General features: G+C 43.8%; 2 protein-coding genes and 1 long non-coding RNA gene across 5 annotated transcripts in view; 1 reads left to right on the top strand and 2 right to left on the bottom strand.

The window, feature by feature from the left end:
- Window positions 1-20,598: 20,598 nt before the first annotated feature.
- Window positions 20,599-23,155, bottom strand: TTC32 (tetratricopeptide repeat domain 32). Its single transcript, XM_075049073.1, has 3 exons — window positions 22,733-23,155; window positions 22,485-22,645; window positions 20,599-21,499 (listed from the first exon to the last, which is right to left on the bottom strand). Exons 1-3 carry the CDS (start codon window positions 22,873-22,875, stop codon window positions 21,372-21,374), a joined length of 432 nt encoding a protein of 143 aa, XP_074905174.1. The 5' UTR covers window positions 22,876-23,155; the 3' UTR covers window positions 20,599-21,371.
- A 92-nt stretch (window positions 23,156-23,247) lies between these two features.
- LOC142040813 (uncharacterized) overlaps window positions 23,248-26,897 on the top strand; it is a 37,182-nt gene continuing 33,532 nt past the window's right edge. Inside the window, exon 1 of the long non-coding RNA XR_012653304.1 lies at window positions 23,248-23,405. This is a non-coding gene — a long non-coding RNA (uncharacterized LOC142040813). The remainder of the gene's footprint in view (window positions 23,406-26,897) is intronic.
- WDR35 (WD repeat domain 35) overlaps window positions 24,007-26,897 on the bottom strand; it is a 45,536-nt gene continuing 42,645 nt past the window's right edge. For 2 of the 3 annotated variants that reach the window (XM_075049071.1, XM_075049070.1), the window contains 3 exons: window positions 26,250-26,406; window positions 25,342-25,582; window positions 24,007-24,271 (listed from right to left, as the gene is read on the bottom strand). In XM_075049071.1, coding sequence (XP_074905172.1) covers window positions 24,124-24,271; window positions 25,342-25,582; window positions 26,250-26,406 — 546 coding nt within the window. In that variant the 3' untranslated portion in view covers window positions 24,007-24,123. The remainder of the gene's footprint in view (window positions 24,272-25,341; window positions 25,583-26,249; window positions 26,407-26,897) is intronic. The other variant, XR_012653303.1, reaches the window with a different exon arrangement.

Raw genomic sequence — 26,897 nt, 5'->3', positions numbered from 1 at the left:
ATGATGACAGCAGTGTAGGCTGGGTAATACCCAGAAAACACACTCTCAGTGAGTGCTGAGTGAGTGCTGCAGCAATTAAAGGATTTTTTTTTCTTTCCTTTTTATTTAACACCACAATGGCAGTGAAATACCCTCTTTCAGATTGAACAAAGGGTTTCCATTTTGCTGAGGAAAACAAAAATCTACTTAACCAAAATGAAAACCAGAAAATGTTCACATTAGACTGAACAAAGTATGTGATTTCACCCCAAACCAGATTTCTTTCTGTTGAGATCAGTCCACTTTTTTCTGGGTTTTGGGTTTTTTCAATTGATTTGGAGGCAGAACTGAAAAAGTCAAGTACAACAAGGGTGTGGGGAGAAGTGATAGCATTTATGAGAGCAACTGATATCACTGGAAAAAACAGACCAGCCTTCAGGCACAAAAAGGTTGTTTGTTTCTTCCAGCTCTATCAGTTGGTCTCATAAAAGCTATTTCCTCTTCTTCCAAAATTCTTCGCGCTTATCTCCTTAGTCTATCCTGGCTGCAAGAATACATCTACTGAAACAGCAGTTATTAGTACTGTTCAACATATAAAGATGACAGACAAATCTAGAAATTACAACGGCAGCTGGTTAAACCCTATCTATTTGTACAGATTCTTGTGTCTAACCCAAGACTAAAATAGTTCCTTAATCAGAGGAGCAGATAATTAACAGAATACAATGTTATTAGCTCTACCAGCATCAAGAAATGAGTGCAGCCAGCTCCCATCATGCCAATTACTTGGCTTCCCCATCAGTTCAACAGCACGCAGCGCCTTGCCAAGCAGAGATGAGCAGCAAACCTGACCAATTTGTAGAAGTGCCAATCCAAAATAGGTCCATGACTACATCCTTTGATCAGAGTGAGAAGCAGGTTATCGTGACTCGAGGATTTTTAGAAATGGATGGAGCTTAATTGCCCATAACTCTTTTCTAGCGAGTAAAATCAGGGAGGTAGAAACAGACATGATGCCTCAGAGAAACTCTCCGTAATAGTTACTTCAAGGTGGCTATGGCACAAGCTTCTGGACACAAAGAAATGGGCACTAAAGTAAACGTACTGTGGGTAGGCTTGAGACACGCCAGAATGTCTCCTGCACTCTAACACGTACCAGCAGAGCTTCACCAGCTCCCTAGCAGCACACGCGTCGTCGGAGAGCACCCACCCAGCTGGACCTCTGCTCAGAGGAGACCTGCCTGAGGGGGCCGCGCCACTGACCTGTGACTCTCCCTGAGCTTTCCATCCCACGCGCCATTCCCTTTTTCTACAGATCCTTATGCTGGCCCCCTTCTGCTGGATGAGAAACTAGCATCTCGCTGTGGCTACGTCCTGTCAGAAGATGCGTGGGGCAACCCCGTCTTCCGTGCGTCGGCGCTTGGCTGCCACGTGACCAACGAGGTAAGACCCGGAGATGGACTGAAAACAACTTCAGACAGTACACACCCTCCAAAAAGACAAAATTTGGATATTATATGGCGTTCCAATGGCATGTTTTGAGAACTCGAGAAATAGTGAGCTTGAAGAGTTAGCGCTGATGGTGTGTAGAAATGAATAGGCAATGGCTCTCCAGTACGAGGTTTGTTCAGTGACTGACATGGGATTTCCTCTCTCCATGAAATGACACTTAGCCTAATGCTGCTGACTAGCTGCCAGTTCTCAAGCATATCCTTGTAGCTGCTGATTTGCCAGAGAGTTTCTTGAAAGCCTCTCTGGAAAGAAGTAGGCATCTGCTTGAAAAAGCAACATTTGCAGTGTGATTCTGGCAGATAATTTCCTGGCTTAATTTGTGTGGTAATGTGCCTGTTAACACATGCCTAGGAACGTAGGTCACACACATCTATTAGACCCAGATTTGTCTCACGTAACTTTAGCCATCTAGAAGATAATGTCTAGTCTAAACTAGTTGTTTACGCTTCCACAATAGTCAATGGAGAGAAAAAGGCATCTCAGAAGGTGATTCACCCCTTCCTAAAATATGTGTAAAAAATTTAGGCCAGACTTCTAATTTCTAAATGTTAGTTGAGGTGCGATGTACCTAGAAACAGAACACATCAGGTAGAAACTTCATTGCTTGTCCATGTTTAGTGTGGTTGATCCTGGAAGCCCCTCAATAAAAATAAGGTAAAACTTTATGGGCAGAGGTTACGCTAACAAGAATGGGGGTGTACAGTGTTCTGTGCAACAACCAGGATTTCCAGACTGGAAATTTCTCTGGAAAGGTTTTGGCTTTCTCTGTGGAAAAATACACATCCATGTCAGATAGAAGCACAGTCCATGGCTTCATGTGTTGCTCCTGGAGAGCTGAAGGACGAAGAGGGGCTCTCAGTGAAGCTAGTCAAGATAGACAGACACTAAACAGCATTTGTAAGACAGGTCTGAACTACCTACATCAAACTAAAAGCTTCAGTACTGTCTCTCCATGAGGAGGCACGTAGCAGTCATGAAGGGGAGGAATGTGAACCACATGGTGAGGAAGGCCAGATCTTCCCCTGACTAGCTGCTTAATACTGTGGCAAGAATAGTGCTGAGATGTGACCTGAGGCAAAGGCTGTAAGTACTGAGGCAATGTCTCTGGCTCAGAAAGCCCCTGAGCACAAACCACTCAGGGTGGTACGCCGGAGGAACCGTCCGTACAGCTCTCAACCTGTTCTCATCCTTCTAAACCACTCCTGGAAACAGGACACTGGGCTGGACGGTCCCATGCAGCCACTCCCGGGACCTTCCACACCATCTGTTGAAGTGCCTGTTTTTCTTCCCAGGCAGATGAGTTGTTTTCACTGACTGTGAACATCAAAGTCTCCTCATTTCCAAGCATGAGGGCAGCTGTGACCTACACCTACCCTATGTACTGCTCCTACTCTTCCTGGGCTTCAAGAGAAATTGTGTGTGAAGAAAACTACATGGAGGTAAAAGTTTCCCGCTGAAGGCAAAGCTACATTCAAGCTCCCTGCCAGGCACAACAATCTCCACAAATTCCTGTCAGAATTTGATTTACACTATGTACCCGGCGTAATAGTGACCTGCTGATATTCATGTAGATGTAAGCACTGTAGATGCTTACTAGTAACACTTTTACATGTCATAGGTATTTTGCATGCATTAAATTGAGTTAACTGTACAGATGATGTAAGTCAAGCCGCTGCAAGCGAATCAGCAGCCAGGTATGCCAACCTGTTTAGGTCACAAGAGTACCTTTATGTTATAAAGTGCTGCAGCATCTGTGAGGAGGTCACCCTTACATTTGAAATAATAACACCTAGAGTTTGCAGAGCTGCAGCCCTGCTGTGTCACACGACTCACAGGACATCATTGTTAGACAGATCCTGCCTCCCGCTGGGTGGTACGATTTGGCCGTTCAGTCTGCTACCAGCACCTATATACCAAACAAGAAATAAGGCACTGAACAAAACAAACTCCACCGCCTTTTATATGCACCTACTAGAGGCAGGACAAAGCAAGCATATTTCTCCTACTAAGAGTTAAAGCTGTGCAGTCACATCTGGGTGTCCCAACACACTTAAACGATGGTACAGATGTCTGGAGCAAACACTGACCCCCAAGTCATTGTCCAGAACTTGCCTCACTCTGCAGGACATGCTGGTAAGAATTACACCACAGCATCTACCTTAGGTATTGGGGATCCTGCATTTTCAGGTGTTCAGCCTGCATGGGAAGAGGGAACCAGTTCTGTTAAACCCAATAGCTTGCTTCCCTATACCTCCAGTGTAGAGACCCAGATGTCCCTGAAAGTCTCCAGAGTGTGATCTAGTTTACAGCTTACCAGATATGAAACAGGACTTTTGATTCACCTGGTTATACAAAAAGTATTCCCTCTACTGTACATGCACCACCATAGATGCCATGGCTTTAACTTTCATTTTAGGGCCACAGAAGTTAACGCAGTCAAGAACCTGTTCGGAAACACTTTAACTACCTCCAGTGAATGTAACTTGCTAAATCCCAACAGATACTGGGGAAGAAATCTGAAAGCCCCCTCTCTGCTCCCCATGCCTGTAATAATGCTGAAGATTTGTTTGTTCTCAAACAATATCTCATCTGTCCCTAGGTGTCAGTGAAGACCGATGTCCCTGCAGTTTCAAATGACTACACTGTCGCGTGGATGTCAGCACTGCCAGAGGTATGAAGGGGAGTCTTTCCTAACAGCTCCTAGCCTGCCTCGTCTTGCTATTCTCATGAGTCATTCTTGGGGCATAGCTCCATCTCTGTCAAAAAAAAAGGAGAGGGCAAAATTGCCATGAAGTACTGAAAAACCTCTCAAGTTTTCTTAGAGCTCTAGGCTGCAAAAAGACATTTAGGTGGGAGAATAGAGCCATATGCTTGTTACATTAGTGGAAACTGAGTTCAACACAAACAAAGGTAGGTGGTTCTTCACACAATGGGTAGTGAATCTGTCAAACTCCTTGCCAAAAGATGTAAGTGGCTGCTAAAAGCTTGCTTGATCTCAAGGAGAGTCTGGAAAAATTGACCGAAGAGAAATCCAATAAGACATACAAAATACAAAGAAGCTACAGATAGTTCAGGAGTTCCTGAGCTGAAAATTGAGGCTGGAAAGTATTAGGGGGAAATATATACGCTTTTCCTATTTTTCTCATGTCTTACTTGCTCCTTATGCCCATTTTTCCTTTTGACTATCCTCCCATATGGTAATCATTTCAGAAGACTCTGTTCTAGACCAGTACAGACATTCTTTGACACAGTATGGCTATGTATTACAAAAGGTAGTCTGTCATTTGGCCTCTGGACTGCTCCAGCAATTGACAGATATGAAGGCAATCATTTTATTAACAGCACAGGCCTTGTGTCCAAGGGGATTGTTAGAGGCCACCAATCTAAGTTTCTGCTTAGGGCTGCTATAAGACTATCTCTAAAGATGCCTTAAAGAGCTATAGAATTCCTTACCATTATATATATCAAGGGTGTTTCTTGCCTGGAGTAGACTAGTAGTGTCTAGTGCCACTCCAGTTACTCCATCTTCTAATAGGAAAACAGAAGCTACAATATCATAGTTTTTTAAGAGACTTTGGTAGACGTAGATCTGATGCAGCTCATCTCTCTCTTGCAGACTCAAAATGTTGCATACCAGCTATGGCAACTGATGTTTGTTTCTCCATCAGGGAGAAAGAGAATAACGGTAAGCGATGCAGCAAAACTAGGCTACAGCTTCAATAATACGCTGTCCCGAGTGTACCTGCGTGCACCCTATCACAGCAACGAGTCTGACTTCAGCGTGGTGAGTTGGTGCTCTCAGTCAGACACAAAACTGCGCCGTTCCCGCTGCCTCTCTAGGACATCAGTTCTCCTTTTTTCCTGCATCCCAACAGGTCAGTGGTGTAAATATGAATATGGTCACTTCCACTTCCATGTACAGGCAGCGGTGGCTGCTTTTGCTGATTGACACAACTGTCTCCTGTCCTGTTGGTAAGGATTTCTCCCTTGTTCACCAAAAATAACTGCCTAAGGAGCTAGTAGGAAACACAGTCTCCCCATTTCCCTGCGATCTACTCTGTAAGAGACGAGGTTTGCAAGCCACCCTCCAAGCAGCATGAGCTAAGAGTCTGTGGCTTTAGTCCAGGACAAACATGCTGTGATGCTACATTACTTGTGTTCCCAGTGCAGTGTTGTACCTTGTCTCTGCCATCTCAAACCCCCACATTAGATGCAGGAAACTGGAGACAAGTAAAACCTGCTGCAGAAGGGCCAGGGAGCCTCCCCTGGACTAACCCCTCGCCCTTGGCTCTCCACTGTCATGTAACTCCACGCGGGGGATGCAGCCCTGCACCCTCGGGACTCACCTGGTCTTTGGAAAGGCAGAACGAGCCTGACTTTTTGCAGAACGTTGGTGGCTACACCTTCTGTCTCACAGAACAGTATTAATTTGAACAATTGATGAGGAAGCAGGAGGTTTTAAGTTGTCATGATCTTGAAGCCACTATTTCAAGGAGAATGCCCAAACAGGTGGCTCTGTGTCTCATTCCTTTTGCCACTAAGGCAAAACTCCTGGGACCAGAAGGAGAACAGAGTAGGTAACTGGGAGCATGGCTGTTGGTTCTTCTGAATAAATTAATTAGTCATCTGCAAGTGGTGATTCAAGTCTACATTAAGCACCAGGGTTTCTGCGACAGAATAGCCATCAGTTGGCTAATATCTTACAGCGTGTGTCATTAGTGAAAGTTGTAAAGGTACCCTGGTGAAAAGGAGTCAGGGAAAGACAGCCATTGCGTAGTGAAGACTCACTGGTAACTCCAACTGCCCAACCTTCTGGGACTGTCTATCTAACTCAACAGATGGCATCAGTTTCACAGATACTACGCTAACATGGACTGTGCCAAGCATTATCCCCACATTAGTGGTTCAAGAATCCACCTTTCTGTCTAAAAACATCTTAATGGGAGTCGATGGCCGAGTTGTAGTAAACCCAGAGGAGAAGAACTACTTACTGGAGCACAACAAGACACACATCGAAATAACCATCCCTATTGGAGCAGAAGGAGGCAAGCTGAAGGTTAGTACAAACCTGTCACATACTAACATATTTGAGGGCCTGCACCATGGAAGATGTTTCTAAATCATAATTTTTCCAAATAGTGATTGATTGCTGTTTAAAATTCTTACAAGAAATATTTGAAGACCTAGGTGCTCCTTCTCTGTGTTTTGAAACCACCTACTCAGAAACTAAGTATCATGTCTGATTACAAAGCATGAGAGAAGCAAGCGGCTGTCTTTTCTTAATAATCTATAAAGTATACTAATAAATTAAGAGTGAAGGGATTCCTGGGCACTGGGGTTCAATTATCTGTGTGGTTACATTATGAAACTGGTCCTGGCACACTTCTGACCTGGGTCAATGAGCAATTCCCTAGACAATTTCCATACAGACAGCATGAGTTAGTATGGGACAGGCTCCCAGCATGTAGTTTGGGTGCAGCCAACTGCTTTGGATATAGTATAATCTATGTCAATCTATAATTTACAGGTGTAGAGGCAGTGTCCAAAGAAATGTTCAGTATAAAGGAGCTGGCAATATTCTCACAAGGCTCTTTACCAGTTACCTTTGCAAAGATGACATTGGTGTGACTTTGACTTACCCTGTTCAGAAGTTCACTGTTTGGTGTATCAGTGGACACTTACATCACTATTTGTATGTAACACCAGACAGAGTTGGTATGAAGAACTGTTGAAAGCACAAACAAACTTTCAGAGTGCATTGGGACAGAACGAGAAATGTGGCTGGTAGTCCAGGGATTGCAAAAAAATAAATGCAAATATGGTTACTTACTAAACTTAATGAGGACACACACCCCTGCCAACCCTGATACCTCCTTATTGAGAATCTTAGCAGTATCGGAGCCAAACACGGACCAGACAAATGGGCCAAACAAACAAGCTCCCCTAGCAAAATCCATCCCAAACTGTACTATAATACCATTTTCTCTTTCTAATGTAAGGATTTTAACCATATTCAGTCATTCCTCTATTGAGTTATTGAGAATTAAGACTTCATCACAAATTTTACCTCCTAGAGCTCCATATCTGGTGGTGTATATGGAGTCATTTACAGTATTGACTTGTTCTTGGAGCACACATGGACAGATGCAGATTGGCAAACCACGAAGTACACTGTTGTCAAATCCATCACCACACCTTTCATGCCACAGATACCAACTGTTATCAACAGTAAGTCATTTCTCTCAAGGAATTTTACTGATCTTTTGCTTTTGACATGTTCTACATTGCTCCATTTGACCTCTGCCACACACATACATTCACCAGAACTGCCTCAACTCCCACTTCCAATTTGCTAGCCAAAGTCAAGATTCAAGGTATTATAAAAAAAACCAAACCTTTAGCCTTAATGGATATACCATTTATCACCCGTCATTATGGGATGAAGTGAAAATTATCAGTTGCTGATAAGAACGTGAACATTTCTTTCACACTAACATTCAGATTTTTCCAGTGAGCACTGAGACCCTAGAACAAAGATGTTGTGTTGTGCAATTATCACACTGGGGAGAACTGTCTGAGGACAGCGTTCATTGATGGCATTTTCTCCACAAAATTGCCTGCATTTGTTATCTTGGGAGCATACTGAAATCATTGTGCCAACCAGTGGTGCAGTAATATTTTTTTAATTGTATTTTCCAATGCATTACGACACTAAATGTCATTGGATCTGTCTGGATAACTGATGTAGAAAGAAAAAGGAGCCTCTTAGCATACATTATGATAGTTTTTCCATATTTTATGTGGCTGAACTAGATTCTAGATTTCTTTATAGGAAAGTCATTGCACATCTTAGTGCACCTCTAGAAAGTTACTGAACCCACTTTCTATAAAGTTGTATGTATTTGTTGTTAATCTTCCGCAGCTTGAAGCAATTCTCATGTACACAGAGTATTTCAGATCTGACTAGAACACAAACACTCATTAATCAGAGCCATTAAAGAGATGGCTGTTGGCTAAGTTTCCTGGAACTTGAATGAGAGGCCACCCCAACCGTCTTCATTACTTGATCCACATCAGCAGTAATTTGATGTTCTCTCCCTACAGATACCCTGCCAGAGGAAAGGCTATTTAATGTTGCATTTGGACACTTTCTTCCCGATGTCTCTCTGGTGGCAATCGCAATAGGAAATGTGCCATTTACCCCGAGAGAAGCACAGCACCATGGGTTTAAGATTTATGAAACTCCCTTTTCTAATGGAATGAAAGAATTTATCCTGGAAGTCTCTTTCGATGATCCATATGTTCTAAAGGAGGTAAGATACAGCAGGTCACTCCAGCAGCTGAGTGGAGGAGGTAGGGCAGTCCCTTTTCAGAACATAGCCTGGCTTTTATTAACCAACAACTGTTGCTCAGTCATAAAGGTGTCAATGAGTCTGAGCTCACCTGAATTAAGACTAGAGGCTTGTATGGCCCCACCTTGCTCTCCCTTGGTCTCTGGGAGACATGCTGCATCAAGTGTGATTAGAAGGTATGAAATATGACTTCCTTTAGTGTCTGTCAGCATGGCTAATGTCCAAGCACACGCCCAGCAGGAAGAGGTTTGTCAAATCTCTATTAAATGCTATCCCTTGATACAGAAGTGCCTTGGAAAAATAAATCAATTACTGCAATCCTGCAAACACCAGTTACCAACATCCAGTAAGTCCCGAACCTACTGTTTATGCGCAGCCATTTGACCGCTGGCACGGGCCATGCACCATGTGAACACGTACAGGCAGATTTGGGTTATTCTAAATGTAATTTTGTTAAGCTTCAGACCATTTCTAATCTAAATATTTGTTAAAAGTATAAACTCACAGAGGGAATTCAACCTCTCACTTCAGCGGCAAGATGCATAAGTGCAAGTCCTCTACCACTGTTTCAACCAAACCATGCAGACTTGCGACGCTACTTTCTGTTAGAAGGAACAACATTGTGAGGGCACAGGATCAGGACTAATTTTCAGGCTGCAGTCAAACCACAGTTAAATTGCATTAAGGATCAAAGCAAGCCAAAAATTTTTAGAAGTATGTCTTTCAGGTTTAACGGCAGGTTTTACTTTGGGGGCACTTTTAGTGAAGTAAATGAGGATATTGAGAGGGATCTTTCACAGCACCTCCTCACACCTTCTATCTTACCAATTACTCACTCTCCTGGGTCCAGCCCACATTCTGGGTAAAGAAGAATATGGATTTGGACCCAGAGCTCCCTCTACGAGCTTTTTCACCAGTGGGCTACAGAGGAAACACCACTGTGTTCACTTCTGCCTCCATTTTCTGAACAGGCGCTACATTCTCCACATTTATGTTTGGCCAAAAAAACTGTTGAATCCAGTCCAGATTTCTGAATAGTTTTAGGCCAACTGAAGCGATGTTTTTGGAGCCTGAGCTATTTGCAGGGGAGAGGAGAGTGTTGGAATAATTATTTAGTGCTGCTCAGGATATACATTCCTGTCTGTGCTGGAAGCCATTGCTACTGCAGCCTTACACTTCTCTCTCTTTCAGTATGTGAATAGAAATGAAACAAAATATACCCTCCTTGCTAACTACACTATAAACGTGGGTCCGGAGATGACACTCTATTATCATTCTGCAGAGGTGGAGTGTGTGGTTGCTGATATCGGTAAGCTTTCACCTGATATTAACTGGTTTGCATCAACAGCATGGATCAGATTTTCATCGAATTCAGTGAGAACAGCTTTAGGCTGAGGATGAGAGCTTTTGGGAAAACCCCACCCTTCAATAGCTCATTATTGGTAACATAGCCAACTTGCTGCTTTACTGATGGCAGCTCTTCTGCATACTGGCAAGACAGTCTGCCCTCGAGACACTGAGAGCAATAAAAACTAGTGTGTAAAAGAAGTTGGCTTGCAAACTCAGTGAACAAGATGCCTCATAACTTGAACATACATCTACTGGCAAAACTTTCAGACATTGCTGTGAGTTTCAGTTTGTCCTCAAATGCAATTCTGCCTCTGCGTCCAGGGCAGAATTCAACTGACTCAAATAAATTGCTGTGAACTCCAAAGACAGCATTTCTGTAAGGAGACAATCATCCACTAAAAGCTGTACTTAGCAGGTTATTGAACCAGTCAGGAGGTCTGGTTGGTATTTTTCTCAAACTTCTTAGATTTTGGATGCCATGAAGGTGACAGTGTCTCCTCACTGTCCTATTTTATCTTTGAAATAGCTCTGGCTTCAATCCAGAGAAGGCTGACCAAAAAAATATATTTGCATACATAGCTCAGCTTGCCTTACTGAAACAGGGAGTAGTCCTGGAAGCAAGCTGGCAGGCCACCGCTAAAGCATGAGGATTCCCAGTCCCACTAATTGTGAGCTGTTACATCCACAACACAGCCAAAGCCCTGCAGACGATGCCAGTATGCGCGTAACAGGGCTACTGCAGTGCAAGTGCAAAATTTACCCACGAAGGAAATCCCTGCCTGGGCCAAACATCATTGCTAAAACCTTCCTTCATTGCAAACTCTTAACCCAACCTTCGTCTTACAGAACTACCAGAAGCAGTTGGTTACTGTGATGAAGAAAACCTGTATCTAGCCATCCCTCTTTTTGGCTTGCACCAGTATTGGAACCTGTATCTTGGTGACAAGCTCCTAAACCGGCATGTTGCGCTTATCAATGGGTATCTTGCAGCTACCAACTCCACCCACCTGATCTTGCAAATACCTCTGTTTGCTGTGGGAGTTATCTATGAGGTATGTGAACTGTATAGCAATTCCTTCTTTAAAGCACATAGGACTGTTTGCTCATACAGCCGCAGTCCTACAGTCACAGTTTGCTGTGCCGCAGTATTACACGTATTGGGAAACCTCCAGAGGGAACAGCTCTAAGCCAGTGCAAGTAGGACAAGAGGTATCGGACATGGACCCTTCTGGTAATGCCATGTATTATGTAATCTGCAGTGCTAAATTGTCTCTAAAAGATATGCACCAAGTCTTCAAAAACAAACTCCTCAGTATTTTTAGTAAGATGAAGCAAAATGTCCCATCTGCACTGAGCCAGAAACAATATTTCAATATAGCTTTTATGAAAGAAGCTCTTTTAAAGGAACATTTTGTAGAAATGTTAAGACATGGCAGGGGAAAATTGATGCTGTAATAAACATCTGAACTATTCTACAATAATCAGCCAAAATTTATCTCTGTGATAGTGACCCATTAATTCGTACAAGAAAACTTCTGCCCCCATGTTGCATCAGGCTCGAGTCTTCAGACTGACTCAACTCTTGTGACTTGTTAGTATTCAAGTGGCACAAGCTAAAGAGCAAAACTTTGTACATATGGATCACATGCCTTAACAGGAGACCTCTTCCATCACCTCCTTCACAGGAAGTGTCCTTTCAGAAAATTAAAGCAAGGTTTGATGTTGCCCTGAGGAAAGTGAGAACTATGGAGACCTTACAGATGTTCTCCGTTAGCTGCAGTTTTAATTCTCCAGCATTTATAAGTAAGTTACACTACTGATCAATCAATAAAAAGATCTGTGATTCTTTCCTTGAATTTATAACCAATTCTCTGATTTTTCTCAGTATGCCACCCAGATGGTACCATAATGATATCTGCCCAAATGAAGACAGTTCCTGCCATTGATATGAGTAAAACCAAACTAAGGGATAGCTCTTGCAAGCCTAGAGAGTATAATGAAGGACATGCCTTCTTCAAGTTCCATGTCACTACCTGTGGCACTTCAGTAAGGGTAAGCCCATGGCCAGAGCAGATATATCTGCTGGAAGTCTCTGTCTCTCCTGCATTTTCTCTTTTGTTCCCCTGCACCAGTTCCTGAAAAGATTCAATTTTTAATGAGCTTCCCATATGCACAGTTTGAAGGTGATCATATTATTTATGAAAATGAAATCTCTTATGAGAAAGAGACTCTTCCAGGACAGAGCATACCGACAATCACAAGAGATCCAGACTACAGGTAGGAGCTACTGCTCACTGACACTGCTCACTTTGGCACAGCTGCTGGAAAGTAAGAGTGAACACAAAAATTACCCTTTCTTCTATTATAGACTAACAGTCTTGTGCTACTATCGAGCAAAAGAGACGCTAGTGCTAGGTGCCTTCGCTAGTGATCCATCCACATCACCTCCCTTTGGCTCCGGTACGATGGTACCAAGATCAAATACTGCAGGTAGGCAATTCTTTTCCTCCATTTTTAAACTTCTGTGACTCTTTCTGTTGTAAGTTCCCTTGTTAAGACATGCCCTGCTTCCTACTAAAGAACCTCACTAACATTTCCTTTTCTGCAGTACACAGAAGGATAAGACAAGCCCTGAATGTAGTTTCAAGAGTGTCCAAAGGTAAGTCTCCCCCTAAGAAAACCAGAAAATTTCCAAACATTTTCATTTAAATAAAATTAAACAACAACAAAATCCCCTGACATTTTCTCAAGATGAATCTTTCATGGAATTCTATGAGCCCAACATGGCAATACTCAAGCGACCTGTGGAGCCTGTGTTTCTTGAGGTGGAGCTGAAAGATGAGAGCCCCGACATTGAGTTATACCTGGAAAACTGCTGGGTAACCAGGTCTCTAGACTTCAACAGCATCCCAAGATGGAACATCACTGTGGATGGGCAAGTAGTTATTGAATGACCAATGCGCTCATCAGCAAAGCCCTAATTTCTTCTAGATCTGTTGATCTGTTCTCTCAAATAGGTGTGAGATTAATGGCAGTGAGTATGTTGCAGAGTTCTGTCCAGTAGCTGTTAGCCCCACGGTGAGACATCCTTCTCATTTTAAAAGGCTGGCAGTAAGGACCCTGGCACATCGACTGGAACAGGTAAGTTTAAGTGAAAGGCTCACCTCCCACTCACGCACACTATCCTCTGAACTTCTTAACACCATATAAAAAATAGCCAATTTAAACACCTCACAGACTTAACACCCAGCCAGCATTCAACCCAAGTACCCTGACCGGAGCGCAGCTTTAATTTAGTTCTCTTCTCAAATCCGCTCTGCAACACAGTGAGATTGCACTGGCTGGGGTAAACAAAAGAGTTTGGTATGTAAATATGATTTTTATATGGTGTTTCTGACTTTTTATAGGATCATAAAAAGTCATAGCACTTCAGCTTAAAATGTCTAGAGCAGAAAAGTCAACTTACATGCCATAACATCCACATAAGTTCAGCTGTTACCTCCCATCAGTCCCAGTGAGTCAACCGTCTCCTCAGATGCCAGCCCAATGGGCAGGGAAGCAGAGGCGTGTGGGTTTGGTCTTACACTTTTGAGGTTCTGTCCTCCTCTAACAGGTCTAAGAAGAGCAAAGAAAACCCCAGGACAGTCACCTGAGTGTGCTTTGCTCCTAGTGCACCCAATTGAGTGGACTCTAGCACATGTACTGATACGAACCATGGCAGTACCCTTGCCTGGGCAGCTCAAGTAACCACATAATTCTTTTGACTTGGCCTTTCATAAGCAGTTCAACTCACGAACTTGCTAGAAATGAACATGATGCAATCCTGGCTTGTGCTGCTTCCTAAGTGCGCAGCTGCATCTAGCACTAGATTGAGTTTCTGTCTAGCTTTGATACATAGCTTCACTGCAGCTCGGGAGGTTTTAACTTCTCCTACCTCAGCCTCTCAGTTACCAAACTGCCTGAGGGCTTCTTTGACACCAAATTTGAAATTCAAGGCAGATTCAGCTAGAAGGTGCCACATGCAAGTGTTCAGACAAGCCTAAGTCTAATCAGCTGTGACTTCTGCAAAAGGCAGACAAAAGACAAAACGATGCTCTGCAAAGCGGGATTTGGTATGGACCAAGTGGTGCTTTTTCTTCTTCGCAGGTCTATGTGCACTGCTTGGTGGCAGCCTGCTCTCCTACCAACACACTACCTGGCAGCCCCTGCAGAGGACAGTGCAGCTCAAGCAGGGAGAGGAAAGGTAGGCATTCAGGAGAAAAAGAGCCATTGCAAAGCACTCCTGACCTGATGTTTTTAAGGGATTTGGGACCTCTAGTTTTGGTATCTGAAATGCCTTGAACACGGACTGTGTAACATTACCTTTAGTTCATACTTTAATACATTAGCACTTAATGTGCAGCGTGTATGTATTCTTTAAAAACTACACAGATACACTGTGTATCATTCTCAGCCTTTCCAGGTCACCGTTCAGCCAATCTCCAGGGCTACGTACTTGCTGGACCAGTCTGGATCATTGATCCAGATCTAAGATGACGCATGTGAACTGAATTTGGTAAGAGCACCAGGTCCTGCATACTCACCTAGAGAGGTCACCATGCTTTGTGGCACAAGCGATGCATAGCCTGTCCTTCAAGACCTTAGAACTGTAAGTTCTGGGACAAGAACGAGGGAACAGGCAGGGGTTGCAGACTCCTGGTCTAAGCTTGGGCCTGTGAGAGAGGGAAGAAGGAGAGCTACCTGCCAAGCCAAACACAGGTGGCATGGCTCTGGAGAAGATGCCAGCAGCAGAGCAGGACATGTTGGAGTTGGGCTGTAGCAGGCAGTTTTGGAACCAGATATTATTTCAACAGGTTTTCAACTGGACTGCACCCAGTCTGAAAGAAAATAGATCCAAAATTTTAGAAACAAACATTAAGGCACAAATCACTGCCACATTCCAAATTCTTTCGAAGGGTCCGAATCCTCCAAACTGTTAGGGTCTACCCTTGGAGAACCAGAGCTATTCATCTGTGTGCTCCAGCCTCACTCCTCACTTCACTGTGTGTGTGTCTCCGACAGCTCCTGAAGGCTCTGCTGTGCTGGCTGCTTTCCAAACAGTGCAACTAGACACAGGAGCTACCACAAGAACTGTCTTGCTTCAAATGAAAAGTCCAGACGGTGGGACTCAGAAGAGCACCACAACACTGGAAAGTGCTAGGGTCTGCTAACAGGATTAGTAAATGTTGTAACCTGTTGCCTCTCTGAAGTGGCTACAAATGAGAACTTACCAGAAAATAGCCCAAGGCTGCAAAATAAACACTTCTTGTTTCTTCCAGCTGTTGAAATAGGGACTTGCAGATCACTAAAATTATTCCAGCCCTGATTACGGCTGCTTCTTTTAATATTTCATAAAGTGACTGCCAATCCTCCCATGTGAATGTAAAGTGCAAATCTGAAAAGTCAAATAAAAATACATACAAAGTAATCTAAGTGCAGAACATCTCCTTGCTAATGTGCAACAGCAACCATCTGGTGTACCAACATTGGCTTCAAAGAGCCAAGCAATCTGCTACCTGGGGCCTCTTCCACATACAACACAAAGGCATATTTTTTTCCCCATTAATGTTGATTTTTGTCTAGAACATTACATTGACCTGAGCATCTTGGAAGCCTGTTAGTTCCTCACTTTCCTCTCACCTGCCCCTGTATGGAAAAGGCTAACTCTACAAAATGGGAGAAGACGGATTCTCTAACATGAATAAAAAGTACAACTTACCTGGTATTTTTTCTTTTTGTGCCTACAGAGAACATTTTTTTTAATTATTTCCAAGAGATCAAGGACAAACCAGACACACGACCACCTGCAATCTCTCTCAGGATGTGCCTGCACTGCAACTGGAGGTGTGCCTGCAGCACACGCAGGTGTTCGACACCAGTGAAGAGGGGGCAATGGCACTGGTGCTGATGCAGGCTAACAGTGCACATGTCTGCCATCTCCAGTGGGTTTGCACAGCTCGTACAGCCTCTATCTTCACAGGCTGGCTGGTTACGCACACCGATTAGTGCATATACATGGCAAGCTTCCCAAAAGCTACAGTCATGCCTGGGATGAGTGCTGAATAAATGTACTCTTAAAGCTGTATCTGCTGAAGGACTAAGTTTTGTAACAAGGAATGGGAGGGTACTGGGATCCCAAGACCCCCTTCAGCACCAGCCTGGGAGATGCCTTCCTCTCTGCTGTATGAGCAGTGCACTCTACTGTCCGGAGCTAACACTGCAGAGTCAAGCAAGCTCACTGCTCCCACGCGTTTTCCGAGAGCACACTCCCCATTTTTAATGTTAACAAAAACTCATCAGTTTAGGTTAACTTTCTGTTAATCTAAAAAGCAGTCTTTTGAAATTTGTAAACTAGGATGAAGGTTAAATAATGAGGACTAAATGCTAGCTCTTCTTTTCCCAGAGCTCACGGGACACTGTCTAGTTCCACGCAGATGAGCATCAGGTCTGGTGGTGTGTCACTAAGGCTCGCTCGTCCTGCAGTCTTGCAGACTAGATTCAGGTAAACTTGTCTGCAGCAAGTGGGATATCCCAGATCTTTCCCTTTTGCCCTAGAAAGCCAGGAAGGGGTCCAGCAGTGTTCCCTACCCATCCACCCACCAGCCAGCAGATGGGAAGACCTTTCTCTTCTGGATACATTGGGAAGGAAAGGGAGAAGGTGAGACAGAACCTGCATTCCCATTTCAACAGGCATTTCAGGTTCCCACATTCTCATAGACAAGCCAAAGAAATTCCACATCCTTGGTTTCTTCCTCCTACCTTGGTTGCTGTTCATGGCAGCTGATATTTTTCACACTAAATCATGCAAGTGTCTTAGGATTAGGCATTCATTGTTTAGCTTTGATGGTGACTTCCCCAGCTGTGATTCAGCCATGCTATTGCATACTGTATTGCTCTGCATCTAGGTTCTCCTGGGATTACTCCCTCCTCTCAGGTATTGCAGCTGGAACTTCAGCACCTAACTCATGTCCTAGATTGCAGTTTTCAGGCTATGGGCTTAAACTCTTTCTTGGATTAGGCTTTCAGGAACCACTCTGGTCATACCACTATGGTTGAAAAAGCCTTCATTATTCAGCCAATGTGGAGAAAAAGAATTAGGAAGGTGCGAGAGATATGTTAAATGCACAGATACAGGCACACAGGAGTCCCCATACAAGCCTGGAAAGCCTTGAACTTTGGCTCAGGCTTTTTCCATAGTAATAGGAGTTAGGTTGAAACCTACAGTTGTGATGTCTGTGACAGGGTTGGACTAGCTGTTCCTTGCTGGGAGATCAAGATATCCTTCATGTCCGTTTCACGTGCTTACTGTGCAACACAAAGACATGAACGACGAAAAACCTGATCGTCATGGACTGTAGGAGGCAATGCTGTAGACTGCATCCAATCCCTCCCTGCTCATGGACTAAAGGGATCCTACAAGGAAAATCTTGGAAGCAGTTAATATTCAGAAACAGAGTTCAACTGAAATGATCACAACATGCTGCTAGGTGGGCCTCCACCTTGACAAGATCTCACAGCAAACTATTTTCATAAAAAGCAACCAGCCATTCCATCATGTGTGAAAGCCACATGCTGAGGTTGAACCTGTTCCACTGATCCAGCTTCTGCCTCTATTAAAATGATTAGGCAGACTGACAATAACCCGCTAACACAAAAGAATATAGGACATTATCCTTCTACTAGCAATCTTCAGTTTTGAACACTGGTTTTGCTTCTTTTTGAACTCTTCCCTTTCTGATAGTCAGGGGAGAGCACGACCTGCATAGCTGAGCTTGACTGATACAAAGGCATTCATTCCCCACAAAATTTGAATAGTGCACTTTTCACTACTAATTTACTTTTTACCAACTAAACGGGACAGTGCATAGTGCAGTCCTCGGTTGTAACAGCCAAAGATTTTCAGGTTTTTAATGCTGAATTACCTCTGTTGTCCACTCAGAGGGAAAGCATGTGGAAGAGGAACATATTCTGGCCACTTGAAGACCTAGCCCTTTCCCCTCAACACGCTGCCAGCCTTCCCTTTGGAATGGCTCTCCTTGTTCCCCACGCTGCATCTCCCACCAAACGTATAAGAAACAGTTCTCATACCACTGTGTGCCCTGCTGACCTGGGATTTTGTCATCTTTTCCTACCTTTCTGCAAAAGCAAGGGAAAGGCCTTGCAACACTGCAAGTGCTGTGACAACTCCTCCTCCTGCATTTCAGTAGAAGGACAAACAGGGGTAGTAGGGAAAAGCACAGGGTGATGACGTTACTCTTTGCCTTTTTCTCTGAGCAAGTAAGAACTTGAAGACTGTTGTTCCAGATACTAAAGAAAAAAAACCAAAAACATTCTGTAAGGTATTGAGGAAATCATGTATTTTTTCTAAGTTTAGAGGTAAATCACCAGGTAGAGAACACTGTTACTTGTTGCCAAATTAATCCCGGCTATGGGGAACAAGCTAAACAGAGGGGCTGCCAGTGAAGGCTGTGTGAGGGGAAGAGTCAAGGGCTTTTGGAGAGTAGGTTTATAGGTAGGAAACCTTGGGAAAGCGGCTGTGAATTATTCACGTCTGAAACACTTCTGGCCAGGGTAAAGACACAGTCAACATACATTAGCAGCAACCGCCTGTTGGACTTACTGGTATAGCGCCATGACTCTGACTAGCAAACGTTTCACAAGGGCAATGCAGGGGGCAGACAGGATTGACCCAGACGCTCTACAGAGGTTTATAATTTCCAAGCAAAGACAACCCCTAAAGCCCAGTGAAGGTGTAAAGCCACAGTACCTCTGCATTGCAAAGCATCCAAAGCACACAACCCCTACTCCTTTTAAAAAGCTGAGAGGTTGTCTGAATTTCATGTGGAAACACTACATAAAAAGAATTTTACTACTCTCCATTAGACTTTTAATTCTTAAAGGATTATGAACAGGAAACCTTGCAGGACAAGGGGAGTTACTAAATATCTTCAAGTTTTTGTATCAATAACGGGGGTTTACACCCCTTTGAACAGGCCTGAGTGAACGAACACCACACAATGCTATTTCATAATTTCAGACTGAAAACCCCAATTAGTCTTGTGATGTAAAGCCAGAGAACTAAGTGACTCATGGTTGCACGTGAAAGGGGAAAATGTGTGTGAGAACGTTACTGGCCAAAATTACCTTGAAAGAATTCCAAATTACGCCGAAATGCACCACGACAGTTCATGCTTTTGCAGGAGAGACACGGAAATACTGTGGAGAATCTGTGATAAAATTGCTCCCAGTCCAGTGGAATATTTCTGTGCCAGCAATGAATGCATTTTAAGTAATTGAGTAATGTTCACAAAACAACACACGCTGGGAAGTATGAGGAATATTATTACTAGTGTCTTTGTTCTCTAAAATACTTACGTGCTGTTAATCTTTTGATTTTTATCTGTATCGTCATTTAAAGTGTTCTGTGCAGAACCACATCTGTAATCTCTCAAAGTAAAACTTTGTAAGTCATGTTCAACTGCACATACTGTCTTTTTAAATTTTCTTGGCATGGTAAGTCAGGAACAGGTTTAGTTCTAGCTCACCTTCTCGCCATCAACCAAGAGTTGGTATGATATCTCAATTTTTGAGATTGAGGTGGCATGAAATGTGCCAAGTCCTCAAATTATCAATGTTGTTTTGGAGACAGAGCACTAAGATATAAAAATGGAAACAAAGCACGTCCTTAATACATCCAGAAAAGTAAAAAATTAAACCTTTGAAAAAAAATGGTCATTGTTATTCCAAACTGTAAATGGTTACATTCTGCTATCATGCATTGTATTTATTTAACTTCAACATTGCTACTGTCAGGAGCAGGAGAGGTAAATGCGGTATCTTCTCAGCCCTGCAGTCCAAATCTGCTTACTGCGGCTGTTGCAGAGTTTCATCCCAAAGCTGAAAGAGAACTCAGCAAGGCTGCTGGGGAAGATGTTCAGACGCTGAAGCCTGTTCTCGTGACTTACCCCAGAGGGTTCCACCATCTTCAGTGAGCCCTGCCCTTGTGCAGGCTCCAGGATCGTCCACGGAGAAACTCATCATAAGAAGCAGAGCTGTCATTAGCATAATTTATTTTAAAAAAATAATCCTAATGCGCATGTAGGTAATGCAAGAGTATTTCTTTTGTTAGAACTTGTATTGCTATGAACATGCGAGGGTGTTTCTTACCGATGATTTATGGACTTCATCAATGGTCCCTCCTACCGTGCGAGAAATGAAGCTGCCTAGCTATTCACAGCCAGTTCAATCAGATTTCATGTTGTATTCTTCAAGCAATTGACCTTTTACAGTAACAAGGAGAAAGCCACAATTCCTACTGTGAATAGCCCAACTACATTCTCTACAATAAGCTCTTTACAGACAATCACAAGGTAAAAAGTACATGTTCATTTTTATTCATTCAATTATTAATCTGCCCAATACTTTTACAATAGGGTTACAAAAAAATAGGTATGCCTTGTTCCCACCTGTTTAGGTAATGTAAAACAACCTCTAGGAGCGAACAAATGTACATAGGACTGAATTCTTACACCATGTTCCTCATGCAAGGTACAGATGATATTTCCTAAAAAGATCTCATTGTTTCTGCTAAATTTGTTTCTTAATACAGAAACACTCTGAAGTGAAAAGAAAATCAGTTACCATAGCATCTCAAGGCCAGCACCTTATAATTAACAACTCCACTTTTAGCTTAAATCAAATTTACATTTAAATGTGGACAAACACTATCATTATTAAATCACTGTACTTCTCGCAAGCTCCAGTCTTAAGTATTTAAATGTTTTATATAGTTTTTCTTCCTCATGAAAGACTGTTTAAAACAATCCGTGAAAGAGTACAGAAACTCTTATGTTTTAAGTTTTAATAAGAGAACTACAGACTTCATTTGCTGTTACTGAGCTTCCAACATCTTTATGAAGCACTTCTGTACAAGTATCTCACGTAGATCTAACATTACGCTTTTCCTCAACACTAACAATATCCAAAAATAGTTTATTTTGCAATCAAAATCATAACTTATTTGCCCAAGAACAACGTTTCTTCAGTAGGTCATAACAGATGTAAATGACCTTGTGTTTCATCCATCAATGACAAAAATCACGTGTTTTGCAAACCATTTTCACACCACTAGCTGCACTTTCAATAACCCCGCTTTTGTTTTTCTTCTTTATCAAGAATAGCCTGTTTTAGACTCAATGCAGCATCTTCAAACTGGGGGTTTAACTCTAATACTTTCCTGAAATCTTTCATGGCCTCATCAAAGCATCCTGTCCAAAGGAAAAAAAAAAAAAAAGAACGAATTATCTCTCTGTAACTGCTCAAACTCACAATCCGCAACCAAAGAATGACTCCCAATACCTTCACTAACAAAAAGCAGCAGCTGTACTTACTAGACCCACTACATTTGGATTCCCCAGAAGCCCAAGCGGGAGTCAAAAGGTCTCCAGAGCAAGAACCCAAGTGCCTATTTTTGAACCTAAAACGGGCTTAAGGCTCAGTTCAGCCAGCTTATTCAAAGAGAAGGAGCCAAAAGGCCCACACTCGGGCAACTAACCAATAGCCAGGCTGCCTTAAACCTGGAACACAGGCACACTGCTTCCCAGCTGAGGCCCTTGGTCAGGCTCCATTCCCCTTAGCGCCCTCTCTAGTCCCTGGGTCTTGACTTTGCAATGGCCAAGCTCCAGCAAAAAGGTCCAGGGGTGCCACTTTTGTGTGGTGTATTCCAAACCGGGGCAGCAAATTCTGCAGAGACAGCTGAGAAGGCTGAGCTCGCTACGGCTGCTCCCGCTTAAGAGATGCTTTACCTCAGGTTAATGGCAACATTTGGAATTGGCTAGTTTTACCCCTTGTGCAAGTTCTTCCTAAACTGAAACTGCATCCTTCCCCCTGTTTTCCCCCGAACAATTATCGTTTCAGATGACACAACAGCTCATCTAGAGCAGCAGGGCTCTCTGACTGCACCCACAGGGCAGACCGGCAGCTGAAACGTCCGTCCACACCACGTATTTCTGGAGTGACGTCCCTCCCCGGCCGGGGCCGGGGCCGGGGCCGGGCAGGACCCTCCGTCCCTACAACGGAGGGAAGCACCCTCCAGCTGCGGGTGAATCTCGGGACAAAGCGGGGCTCCCGGCAGCCCGGACGGGAGGGGACCCGGGCAGGGGGGAAGCCCCGAGCGGGCCGGGCCCGGGCAGGACCGCCGCTCGGCTCGCCGGCCCGGCGCCGCTGACGTGACCGACTGCGCCTGGCCCCTACCCAGCCGGTAGAGCACCAGGCCCCGGTTGTAGTAGGGCACCTCGAAGCCGGGCTGGCACTCGATGGCGGCCGTGTAGTCCTCCACGGCGGCGGCGAACTCCACCCGCAAGTACTTGATCTGGCCGCGGTTGTTGAGGGCCGTGGCCAGGTCGCGGCCGGCGCTGCGCGGGGACAGAGGGAGAGCGGCCGTTACGGCGGGACCCGCGCCCACGCCCCCCCACACACACCCCCCCGGCCCGGGCACGTACCCTGGGGGGGCGGTGCCGCCGGCGGGCCCCCCGCAGCGGGCGATGAAGCGGCTGTACAGCTCCTCCGCCGCCGACAGCCGCCGCGCCGCCAACTGCGCCTGCGCCGCCGACAGCAGCGCCTCCTCCTCCGCCGCCCGCTCCATGGCGGCGCCTCCGCCGGACCGCGGGCCGGGTGCGCCGCTACCTCGCGGCTACGGCAGCGGCCGGGGCGGCGTCGGAGCGCCTGCGGGAGCCGGCGAGGGGAGGAGCGGCGGCGGCGCTCTGCCGGCTACCCGGCCCCCCCGCACGGCGGAGGGCGGTAACCGGCGCAGCCCTCCGACCGACACGGCTGCGAGGGACAAAGAAGCGCCAACACCAGGCCAGAAAAAGAACGAAAAAAAGCCCAAACCGAACCAGTAATACTTAACGTTTTCCAGACCAAACGGGCTTCGTCCCTACCTGGGCTCGCTTGAGGCGAGGGGCGCCGCCCGCCCCTGAGGGCAGCCCTGAGGGGGCTCGCGCTGCCCCCTGCGGGCGGGGCGCGGGGCCGTGTGCAGCGCTGACAGAGCCCGCCTGGCAACGGAACGGAACGGAACGGACCGGACCGGACCGCCTCCCTCAGACCGCCCCCAGGCCCAGGGAGGGCGTTCGGCTCTTGAAAGCTGTTCGACAGACGTCAGCTGCTCTCCTCAAGGTACTTAAAAAAAAAAAAATACCTCATGACCAGACTCCGGTCTGAAGGTTCACAGAGGTTTCCTGGACTGGTCGAAGGCATCACAAAGGCCGGCAGGCCAGAGGCGGACTGACGGCACTGATGGCTCCCGTTTGCAAGCCCTTTATTGCTACAGTGGGTTTAAACACCCTTGGCAAAAGAAAGCGGCACAAACGTAGGTCTAAACTGGCACCATCGCTCTAGTAAAACAGCGGTAGTAAAACATACACAGTAATAGTATCACAGCTACCGTGGCATTATTTCAGCTCAGGTATTACTTCCTTCAAAAAAACCGTGCATTTTGAGAAAACCCAGTAATTTCCTATGGAATTACAAAAATGAAAAACACGAGCTTGCTCAGATGGAAACGTATTAAGATGAACCTACATTCAGTTTGCATGGTGCTGAAACCAGGCTAAATTTACCGTTAGAAAAGAATGCTTTTTACCTTAAACCTTTCTAAAAAGAAGTAACAAAAATGCAGCCTAACACAGTTGTTTCTTCACATAAATGGAACCAGTAAAGGTTTGTCTTGTGGGTTTTCTGGGTTTTTCTTAAAAAACTTTTTAACAGTGGCACTATCTGTTGTTACAATAGAGTACCTGAGTTGTATTTTAAAAAGTAGTACATTGGTAACATTTTATAGAGTATTTTTAGGAGACATAACGGATAACAAGGATAAACAGTCCTTTATCCTCTGCTATGCTGTACTGTGGCACAGAGGACAGAAGTTATAATTGCTCGCTTCTTTGGCTTTCATACAATGCTTACATACACTGCACATCCAGAATCGATACTCCAGGATAGGGTCTCCTGTTGCAACACATATAGGAAGTTTCTCATCTCCACTATTAAAAAAAAAAAAAAAAAAAGTTGAAAGAATAAAAACATGGTTTTAAAATAGCAACAAAGACTCGTTTTGTAGAAATTTGCAAAACAGCATAAATACCTAATTGTGTGCCTACAGCTAGCTACAAAACTTGCAATGCTCATCTGTAAAATACTGCTTCTCTATTCAGCTGTGTGCCACTTTTTGATTAGAAGTTATTAAATCACGTAACACTTCACTGTTAATATAGCCAAGTATGTAAATCTTCACAGAACAGAATGCACACCCCCAGAACAATACAGTCAACAAATCGGGACCAGCAGATCCAAAAGATTAAGTGAAAAGAAGCAGCGAAGGCCATATAAATGTAAGGTCCAGTTAGACACCTGCACTACTATTACATTTATTCCTCTGAAGAGTCAACATGAAAGCCACTAGTGAGATTCTGTACATCTGCACAGTAAAACAAGACAGATTAAAATCCTATTCATTAAAAAGAAAATCGATTCACAATGAATTCCCATACAAATTCTATGCTGTTAGCAGGAAACATACGTAAAAGACACCATTGTGGGTACAGCCACTCCAAGGACTTACCCCTTAAAGGTGCCCTTCATATTCTAATTCTTTCACTTGATAGATTCACCTTCTCGAACCATGTAGATTTAGGTAATTCACAGAACACTGGAGACTTATTAGTTAATAATGGTTAAACATTCACTCGTTGACACTTGCATCACACCACAAGGGTGATGCAAACGGTAACATTATTACTTTAATGGCACATGACGCCTTACCAAAGGTCCTAAAACTCCTGTGCTCTGTCCACATGTATTTCAAATTAAGATGAAGGTATATCTTTGTGCCGAGTTCCTCAAATGCAGTCAGTGTCTATTCTACCAAATAAAATAGTGTTGTATTACCCTTTCTGCAAACTGGCTAACACCTGCATCATTCTTGCCCAATATTTGGTTTAAGTAGCAAAACACCTAATTAACTTGGTCACACAAAACATGCTAAAACCCAAATACAGACAATAGCAGAAAAGAATGCTAGTATTATTACGGTATCATATAAATATAAACCTACCTCTCAAGAACGTAATCCAGATCAGATTTTTTGTTATACTTCGGACAATGTCTCGTGAATATCTCTAGAGCAAGGTCTTCATACTGTTGCCTCTGCTCTGGCCTAAGAGTTTCCAAGGATTCTAGTTTAACAAAGGCTTTAGAACAAATATCAAATGCTCTGTTTGCACATGCGCAGAGTGCCAAAAGGGAATAGATTTCAACTGCAGGGATAATGTCTTCATAATCTCGCAAATGAAGAGCTAAGAAATGGGGGGGGGGGGGGGGGGAAGGAAATTATTACATGTTTTCTGTGAAGTGCAAGCATCTGTATGAAGCATTTGCTACTATTAGACAGTATTAGTCTTACAAATTGGACACAGTGAACCAAAGTCTTTTCATTGACATGACTATGAAGCATGCGTGGTTCAACACTTTTTAAAAATAAATAAAAATAAGGGGATCTGACTGGGAAATTAAAGTGCCTTTTTGAGACACTTTTTTTTTTTTTTTTTTTTTTAAAAAAACATGTTAGAAGTATTTGAAATGGACCTTCATTACTTGGACAAAGTATAGGGCACTATTTGCTTCTCTAACTCCCACAAGTTTTTTCTGAAGCTCTACAGGGAGGAGTGATGTCAATTCAGGCATGCCTTGTAATTTAAAGAAAGAAACAAAACAGTCAACATCTACAGATGTTGTCCAGTTTAACCAGGTAATATTTGGTAAGTTAAAATTTGCATTGTCTCCCAAGGAAATACTTTCCATTTATCTTGACTGCAGCCACATTCAATTCATTATATGGTTCTGTTCTAAATTCCATGCTTCTAGCAAGAATAGGAAAATGTGCCAACTACAAATGAACTTATGTGCTGTGCAGATCTGCAAAATTTGAACAGTTTCTTTACAGGGTTAAAAATGAAGTCCTACCTGTTTTAAGTGCTGCATCTACAGAACCTTTATAAAGCTGTCTTTGTGCAAGTATGAAAAAATGGTAAGCCTCAGCTCCTCGCCAAGCATTGTCTGCAAAGCGATTAGTTGAAGAAAGAACATCTTCTTCTAGCAAACCAGCCAAAGCTGAAGCAGTCTGAAAACAAAGCAGTATCACAAGTAGTTTTTATACGAAACAGATACAGCAGGAAATGGGGATATATGAAAAGAACTTTTCTGTACTTGGTGATTACACCATCTGTGTTAACTAGGGAAAATATAAATACATGGACCTAAAGTGAACATTGTTAGGCATTTTATACAGTGCATAGGCAGAACATATGGTGCAGATTTTCAAAGATAAATATCATATACATGTGTACAAATATATTCTGTGCACATCTGCAGACTGGTTCATAGTTTGGATTAATACTGCATTTCAACACCAGATCTCTTAAAACTTTGTCTAAACTATTTCATTTGTGACATGAAGATGAAAGTGTGAGCAGACAAAAAAAATGCTTCCATTTGCTTCTGCCATATCTGGAGCCATCTTCCTGCTAAATGATAGCCAACACAGCTTAATCTAATCACAGATCTCTCTTTGGGATTGATACTTACTCCTAAATGACAGGAACGTGAGAGTCT

This window comes from Buteo buteo, chromosome 17 (assembly GCF_964188355.1).
Source record: "Buteo buteo chromosome 17, bButBut1.hap1.1, whole genome shotgun sequence".
In the NCBI taxonomy this organism is placed as follows: domain Eukaryota; kingdom Metazoa; phylum Chordata; class Aves; order Accipitriformes; family Accipitridae; genus Buteo; species Buteo buteo.
The sequence above is the reverse complement of the archived record's forward strand: the minus strand, read 5'-3'. Positions and strand labels throughout refer to the sequence as shown.